General features: G+C 35.2%; 1 protein-coding gene across 1 annotated transcript; it reads left to right on the top strand.

Annotated features, from left to right (window-relative positions):
* Positions 1-6,260: 6,260 nt before the first annotated feature.
* Positions 6,261-9,250, top strand: LOC112515559 (auxin efflux carrier component 8). The gene is given in 6 exon segments (XM_025122448.1): positions 6,261-6,784; positions 7,598-7,771; positions 8,022-8,107; positions 8,187-8,344; positions 9,027-9,103; positions 9,184-9,250. Coding segments are annotated over 6 exon segments (1,086 nt in total).

Here is a 9,250-nt window from a genome sequence, read left to right as displayed (position 1 = left end):
CAGCATATAAATAGTGTGAATAGATATTGAGGTACATATTAGTGTGTGAATACAGAAAGTGCATATAGGTATATTCATATATGAATTGTTGCATAACATCAATCAAAAAGCAGAAGAAAAAGGTTAGTAAATGAGCTCACACCTAGGGGTGTCAACAGTTTGAGCTTTTAACTAGCCACTCGATCTCGAACACGAAATAAACAATAGAACTTGTTTTAACTTCAAGCCTTGTAACACCTGTGTTTAACTCGGCTCATTTGAGCTATTCAAGCATACACTTTTTTAAGCCAAGCATTCTCATATATTTATAAATCATACACTAAAAAAAATAGAAGTTATCGAGTTTGAGCTAATAAACGAGATAATCGATTGTGAGTGCAAGCCCATAAATGAGCATCGAGCTTGAGCCTGGTATAATTTTTTCGAGTAGAGTTCGAATAACCTACTACTCAGCTCTGCTTGTTAGACCCCTACTTAATTACACCCCTACCTCTTGTTCACTTGATTTCCTTTTAACTAGCTAGAATTAATAGAATCGGGTCATTGGTTAAATGACCTTATGATAAAAATTTCTTTTAAATATATGACTTTTTTGACATAATTAAGGATATCATTGCTTAGCAGATAAATGTCATGTCTATACATAGAAATGTCTAAAAACTTATCAGAAGGTCAAGTATTTAAAAAAAACACTTGTCAAGATGTCATTTAACTAAATAACCTAAATTGACTTTTTATTGCAAAAGCCAAAATGTTATCAAGAATATATTATACAATAATAATCAAAATATTTAGGTATACAATCTTAAATGAAATTTTAATTAAATTCATAACCTTTTAATGAATATGAAACCTATTTTTCATGAATTTAATTAATATCTTATTTAAAATTTATAATAAAAAATAATCAATGGATGGTTATCTATTTGGGTAATTAATGTTTCAATATCATACAAAATCAAAACAAAATAAAAATAGAGTATGGTTGGATATGGATATAATTAATGGTATGTTCAAAGGTGTAACTATTATTAAAAGGGTATGGTTGTCAGTGAAATTATATAAAAAATAGAGTTAAGTATAATTTTTCTAGGTCTTTAAATGAATAAATGTCCAAACATAAGTTTTTTGAGTAAAACCATAAACATTACAACTTTAAGATTTATATGAAATTAAATAATTGTATTTATTTTATAATGTTACTCCCAAAAAATTATTGGATCCGCCTTCAAGTTATAAATGGTTTGGCATCTATTAAGTGTCATACAGCAAAATCATACATGTCTTATTTTTGTATCATTTTCATTCCTTATTTTTCTTGAATGTAAAGAGAGTAATTCAAATCATCATCATAATTGTGTTTGGTTTGTGGATTTCTTCTATGAAATTGGGGAGTGGTGAATTCCATATTTCTATTTACTACTTATCATGTAACATTTTCGGTCGTTAAAATTGATTGTATTTGTTGGTAAGCATCTTAAACCAAGTAAGCCGGGTAGTCTTTTCTAGGCTTGTTTGTTAACAACTTAAAGAGCTTAATGAGACTAACAACTTATTTGGCCAGTTATACATGATTGCTTGGTAGTGACTTAATGATATAAAAAGTGGCTTATTCGGTAAGTTTATAAAAGGAACTTTATACAAAAAGTCAAGTTTTTCTAAACTCATCTCTCCAAATAAAAGAACATGTTTTTTCCATCTATATAAAAACCATCATAAACAAAAATCTTCTTAACTATACAAATAGATTCATCCACATAGACAACTTTATCCAAATAGATCTTAATGGAAACCAACCAAACATCTCCTTCTTCACTTACCTGGTAAGACTTTTGGACATTGTTATGCCTCTCGTCGAATAAGATTCTTAATCCATGTCATTCTCAATCGGTAAGGTAAGTAATATCAATAAGCATTCAATAAATAGGCCCTTAAATTTCATAGATTTGTCTGTTAGCAACGTCACAACAATCCAATCCATCCAAGTTCTCAAAATCCCATGGACGTGAGGATCTTCCATTACTTGGGTGAACTCACGGAATTCGATTTTATTTCGTTCAAATGATGAAAAAAAGCCTTCTCAAAATATTAAAACATAATAATTTTAATTTTTTAAAATAATACTTTTTTAAGCTTACCAGTCAAACTCGAACCGGGGCTTTTTGTACAAAGGTAGAAACATTAACCATCTACGCCATCAAAGTCTTTGCTTAAATTTCAATTTCAAAAACTATATGATGACACCTTTCAGAAACGTATTTTTTTCCCTTACGACAGAACTATGAAGCAGTGGCCCGGACCATCACATCAATCAACGTAGGTCCGCCCTGCAGTCTGTGCCCATCTTTGCGAACAAAGATATGTACGGCAAGCGAGAAAACGTGTGATGTTGGCATCTGTACCGGCATTTTCTCAACCCGAACTCTTTGGATCCATGAGTGTTGTTCCTTTCTTGTGGATCCAAGATATAGAGTCATGGAGTCTAGACCTACATATCCCAACTAAGAAGATGCATTTTGTTGGAGCTTTTGTGGCAAATTTTCACATCATGAAAAGCAAAATCCAAACAACACTCATTCTTACACTTTTCACCATTTTCAGCAAAAATTCTGCCTTCACCTCCGTAATTTACATAAAATCTTAACCTTGCTTCAATTGCAATTCATATATTCTATTCTCCCCTGCTGTTTTAGAACCAAATGCTGGAAAGAAATCCAAAAGGTAATTGCTCATGACACCAATCAGGATGTGCATTTGATACGCAGGACAGGACAGGACAGGTCAGATCAGGGCAAAAATTTGTTGTTCAGTATTTGACATGACAAAAATTGTGATTGGACAGGATTGAGTGCCAAAATAGATGGAACAAAAACAAGGGGAAATCAACGTAAATAGCCATTTTCATCGACACAATTCACCTCTTAGCCATCCTCCTTCCATTTTTACCATTTTATTAATACCTCAGCAAGTGCCCTTGCCACAACTTGTGGAATGGTGGCTAGGAGATGAATTGCATGGGTCGAAATTGTTATTTATGTTAATTTCCCTAAAAATAGAGGATAAGAGATGAGATTGGTAAATTACTAAAATACCCATGTCAAATCAAAACCCAAAAACCCTCTACAATTCTTTTATCCGTCTACCTCACCCCCATCGGTTCAGTCCCATCAGTCCAATCTCGTGAGCGTATCAGATGCACCAGCTTTAACTTTTAACTCTTTATCTGGCAACATGTGAACAAATATGAAAATTGGATTTGGGTTTGAATACAGTAAAGCTGTAAAATTGAGGAATACATGCAAAATAGGGGAAATATAAGGCAACCAAAAGAAAGATGATGGATCTTCTTTTTCTCTTTAAATCAATCTATAAAGATAAGTCTAGTGAACCATGTGTAAAATGAAAACATGAGTCCCCACATTGCCTAAAAGAACCAATAAACTAGTGGACAAACTACATGACCAGAAGCTAGAATCAAACTTTTGACTGACCATCACAGTTTCTTCCTAATTTTCCAAAATGAAAAAAAGACAAGTCAAAATCTAAAAAAAAATATACATTCAGCTACAACAGTTTCCTGCATTTTTGGAGATTTCAGCACTAGAGGTGGACCCACTATGGTGCATACGATGGCACGGGCCACCGCTTCATTCCTTCGTCGTAGTGTAAAAGAAATTACGGTAGTGGAAGGTGCCACCGTCTTATTATGGTGGGTGCGACCGTAATATTTTGTTGGGTGCAATCGTATATTCCTTGAAACTATAATAACAACACAAGTTTCTCTTGATATAGTTGGTCTGTATGGTCTTTTCTCTCCTTACGGGCACGTGTTCGAATCCCATTTATATCATTTTCTTAGCTTTTAGTTTTTAGTTTCAGGTTTATTATGTTTCTGGAGGAAAAAAAATTGGGATAAAAACTCGAACACAGAACCTTACATACCAAATAAAAATCCAAAACTTCAATTTTTATAGTTAAATGGAACCAGCACTTGAAAAAATTTCTAGTTCTACTTCTGTCCAGCATTAATTATATAATAAATAATATTCAATGAATTTAATATCCAAGAAGCTCCCTACATTTAATTGGTGGCAGCACAAAAGTATTTCTCTTTAGCCGTATTCAATTTTAGAGGTTTCTTCAAATGTGCATATATTTAGGGGTATTTGGGATTGTTTATTTTAGGTGTTTTTTGACTTATTTCAGTCTGGTGGTGATAAGCTAAATACTAGTGTTTAGATGAGGAAAAATAAAACTGCTTATACCGGTGCCAAACCCATACACCCCCTTACACTCTCACCTACTTTAAGTTTTGGAGTATCTGTTGAGACAAAAGAAACATAACAACTCCCATAAACGCTTTTAAGTTTTGGAATATCTGTTGAGACAAAACAAACATAACAACTCCCATATTCCATTTTCTTCATTTAGAAGAATCAGCTGGAGATGCTTTTTAAGTTGCCCCATATTTTGGTTTAAACAGCACTCTTTAGTTACTGTATGTAGGACCATCTTTGTTACAAAAACCAGTTACCTTTTTATTTGATAAGTTTCTGCACATCTTTTGTGCAACAATGAGAGAAAACCACTGCAAAATGTGTTACAGACAGCAAATGCCATATTTGCATTATTTAATGGAAGCCTATCACTCTTCGATTATGTTTGAACCCTTGACCATTCTAGTATTGAGCGAAGGGTTATACCTATAGGTTCGGTATTATAGGTCAATCCTCGATCAACAAGAGTTGCACGTGGAAAGACACGACCCCACTGGTTGCGGGCCTGTCGAGATGCTTCCTTGCTGTGAGGTGGGTTGTGCTGGTAACCCAGGTACCACACGGCTAATGACCACTACAACAAAATTGGCTTTATAGGATGCTTAGGGTGTGTTTACTTGAGGCTTAATGAGCTTACTGGATAAATTGGCTTATTCGGACAGACAAAATAGCATGTTTACCTCGGGATTATTCGCTCAGAAATGGGCTTATTCGCCCAGATCAAAAACATTAGTTGTCCAGATTAAGCCATGAAAAAGACTCTCCCTACCCTTATTCGCCCTACCCTTCGCCCAGATCAAAAACTTCCATCGACGCTGTCTCTTCTCCATCCAAAGAACCCTAATCGGATGACGCTCTTTTTTCATCGATCGACGCTCTCTTCTCCATCCAAAGAACCCTAATCGGACGACGCTCTATTCTTCATCGACAATCGACAGTCGACGCTGTCTTCTTCTCCATCCAAAGAACCCTAATCGGACGACGCTCTATTCTTCTTCTCCATCGACAGTCGACGATGTCTTCTTCTCCATCGACAGTCGATGCTGTCTTCTTCTCCATCGACAGTCGCTGCTGTCTTCTTCTCCATCGACAGCCGATTGCTCTAAATTTCCATATCGATTTCATGATTGTTCGATTTCTGTTTGCTTGTGTTTGCTGCTACCTTTTTATCGATTTCATGTTTGTTCGATTTTTCTTTGCTTGTCTTTGTTGCTAGAAAGAATCAAAGAAACCCTAGCCGAGCCATGAAAGTTGTTTATTGTGTTTTATTCTCAGGGGTAAATTGGTCATTTCTGTTATTCAGACTGATGATTCAGATAGAAAAGTAAACATCAACATAAATTTATCCAGACAGACAAATTTATCTAGACAGGCAAATTTATCCATGCAGGACTTAATAGAAAATTTGGTAAACAGCCCCTTAGAATGGCTAAGCATCCTATGAAATACTTTATAAAACAGAAGTTTATAGGCTCAAACCAAAAAGTGAAATATCTAAAAGTGTTACGATGCGTTTATAGGATGTTTTCAGGCGTTTTAACAAGTTCTTTTAAGATGTTTTTAAAAATAAAATGTCTTATTAGCAATTTTACACGACACTATTAGAAAAAGTGTCCTATAAACACAAATGTCTTATAAAAAGATGGGTTTATAAGACATTTTATTTTAAAAGGTCCTAAAAAGCTTGTTAAAACGCCTTAAAGCGTCGTGTAAACCTATTGTAACACTTTTAGATAGGATGTTCTATAATTTCTTCCTATAAACTTATGTTCTATAAAGTATTCTATTAGGACGATTGGACATTCTAAGCGTCCTATAAAGCCAATTTTGTTGTAGTGTTATAAGGAAACTTAGATTGGAAGATGCAGTGCTATCTTTTTCTTCCTAAAATCAACAAGGCAACCAAGAAAGCATAAAGAGCATCTAAGGATGGTTTATAAAAGGCAACAGTAACCTAATTAATATCAACCCCCAACACCAATCATGATCTCCTTATATGATGCTTATCATGTAGTGGCAGCTATAGTCCCATTGTATGTTGCCATGATCTTGGCATACATCTCTGTGAAATGGTTGAAACTCTTCACACCAGAACAATGCTCAGGCATAAACAAATTTGTGGCTAAATTTTCAATCCCTTTGTTATCCTTCCAAGTGATCTCTAAAAGCAATCCCTACAGTATGAACCTCAAGCTCATTTGTGCCGATTTCCTTCAAAAAGTCATTGCATTAGTCGGTTTGACAATAATCGTGTATGTTCGATCCAATGGACATCTAAACTGGGTCATAACGGGTCTTTCGTTATCAACGTTTCCCAACACTTTGATCCTGGGAATCCCACTGCTAAAGGCAATGTATGGAGATGAAGCCGGTGCGCTTCTTGGGCAGATAGTCGTACTACAAAGCCTAATTTGGTACAACTTATTATTGTTTCTGTTTGAGCTCTCAGCTGCAAGGGCAGCTCAACCATCTGAAGATCATAGAGGTATGTGATCATCTGATTTAGGGTCTATCTGTTGGTAGCTAAATGAGTTTAATGGGATTCACAGCTTATTCAATCAGATTAGTTATTTATAGGCCACATATACATTGAAAACCTCTATTATATAAGAAGTTAGAAAACAAGTTTCTTTTGTAATTGTGAGTGTCCGGGCCAGCTTGAGTGCACCTCGATTAATCCCATGGGGCCGTGATATTATAACAGCCAGGAAAACTCCCAATGGCTCTAAGGAGATTCAAACTGACTACCTATGACGAGGAGCCCTGAGGCCCGACCTCTATTTGGCAGTTGAGCTGGCCCTTAAGGTTTATATAAAGAAACTTAAGTTGGAGACAATTTGTAATCGTGGTGAACCAAGACCAAACATGTTACTGATTTCCCATTTATGATTTTGAACTTTGGATGTCCATCAATTAAACACTACAGAATAATAGAAGATAGCAAAAAAGTGTCGGAATGGCCATATCTGATTGTGTTACGTAGCTACATATAGGTTTGTAACGGCTAAATCAATTTTTAAAACTCATAACAATTTGCTTAAATGTCAATTTTCAAAACCTAAACTAAACAAAATGTTTCGTATTTAGAAAAGCCTTTAAACTTATTTCGAAGGAACAATAATTGTCAATGGAATTTCTCTATCTCCAACAGGTATGTTATATTTTCTCCCTTTTTTTCTAGATTTGGAGATTTCTCCATTCTCTCTCCTTTTTTTTCTCTATTTTAGAGTAGAGTTTAGCATAGTTGTTGGAGCAAACTTTTTCAAAATCTCCAAAATTTATAAAATAGTATAGTTGTTGGAGATGCTTTAAATAACCAGTTTTCCTACAGACGCCGAAGAAGAACAAGGAGTAGAGGAACGGGAAGAGGCTAAATCCAGAACTCCAAGAACAAAAGTAATGTCCATCCTTCTAACTGTATGGAAGAAACTTCTGATCAATCCCAATACTCATGCAACTGTATTAGGTCTTGCATGGGCAACCATAAGCTTCAGGTAAAGCTTTCACATGTATCATAGGTACGAACAACTTAAAAGTTACAACAAAAATTTGTGATGTAGGAACATAACAATTAATACCAAAGGGTCATTGGCCCAATGTATATGGGTTACTGGTAGAGCCTAGCCTCCCTGGAGGTCATGGGTTCAAAGCCTTAACAAAGGTGAGGAGCGTGCGAGTGTTTTCCATATATTAATATTATATACTTAAAAAAACATAACAATTAATAAAAAGGGTTTTACACAGGTGGGATATAAGATTGCCGAACATTGTGGAGAATTCTATATCGATATTGTCAGATGGAGGACTTGGAATGGCAATGTTCAGCTTAGGTACCAACATAGAACTTTAACTCTGTTACTTATGGCATCACAGGCAAAAATAAAAACTTTAAGCTCTATTGCTTGATAGGTCTATTCATGGCATCACAAACAAGCCTAATAGCATGTGGTACCCGAATGGCATTGTTGGCCATGGTCTTGAAGTTCATAGTTGGACCTGCTATAATGGTAGCTCCCTCTCTTGCTATTGGATTGAGGGGAGTATTGTTTAAAATTGCAACCATACAGGTGGACTTATACTTTTCTTGTAATGATACCAAAGGGAGTGTTTGGATGTGCGTTTTGAAACTGATTATTACAGCTTGGATACTCATAATCAAATAATCAGTAGGTATTAAAGCTAAAAATGGATATGTACTTTTAGATTCATCTTAATAATCAATGTTCTTACCTTTTTTTCTTATATGGTTCTCCAAATCTGGTTATTTTGACCCTAAAATAATCAGAAAATCATAACCATGATGTTTTTTGTACCCAAACACTCATAACCGATTGTTTAAACGCACAACTTAACACCCCTATGATTATAGAGTTGCCTTCCGGTAAGAATAGTAGTTACCATGAGAAGGGTAAGAAGGGATCTCCACCCTGGATCAATCCTAATTGAAGATCAATTGAAAATGCCCTTCTAAGCTAATTCATAGGTTATTTTGGGACTTAATTTGAACCATTAGATCAACATTAACTCAAGTGATCAAGGGTCCAAATTTCTTCTTATACTTCTCACCTTAACTCCTATTCTCAACCCATCCTTCGTCATGATCATATAGCTATATGTATGTACGTATACATATACATGTGAGTGTGGACGCCGATGTGCATATAGCCAGATAGTAATATTATATCTTTCTAAACCTCTTATGTATGTGTGTGTGTGTGTGTATAAGTAACAATGTCCTGTGTGGTCCAGGCAGCTCTTCCTCAGGGAATTGTACCATTTGTATTTGCGAAGGAGTATAATGTGCACCCAGAAATCTTGAGCACCAGGTACTAACCACTGTCTCCCTTATGAAATAATTCGATTTGATTTGAAGAAACAATACGAATATGATACAATCTAATTGCAGCATACTCATCGGCTTGCTTGTAGCATTGCCAGTCGCATTGGTCTACTACTTGTTGTTAGGGTTGTAA

Source organism: Cynara cardunculus (assembly GCF_001531365.2).
Source record: "Cynara cardunculus var. scolymus isolate 2C chromosome LG 7, CcrdV1, whole genome shotgun sequence".
NCBI lineage: Eukaryota > Viridiplantae > Streptophyta > Magnoliopsida > Asterales > Asteraceae > Cynara > Cynara cardunculus.
Note: the sequence above shows the minus strand (reverse complement) of the source record. Positions and strands in the feature narration are given on the sequence as shown.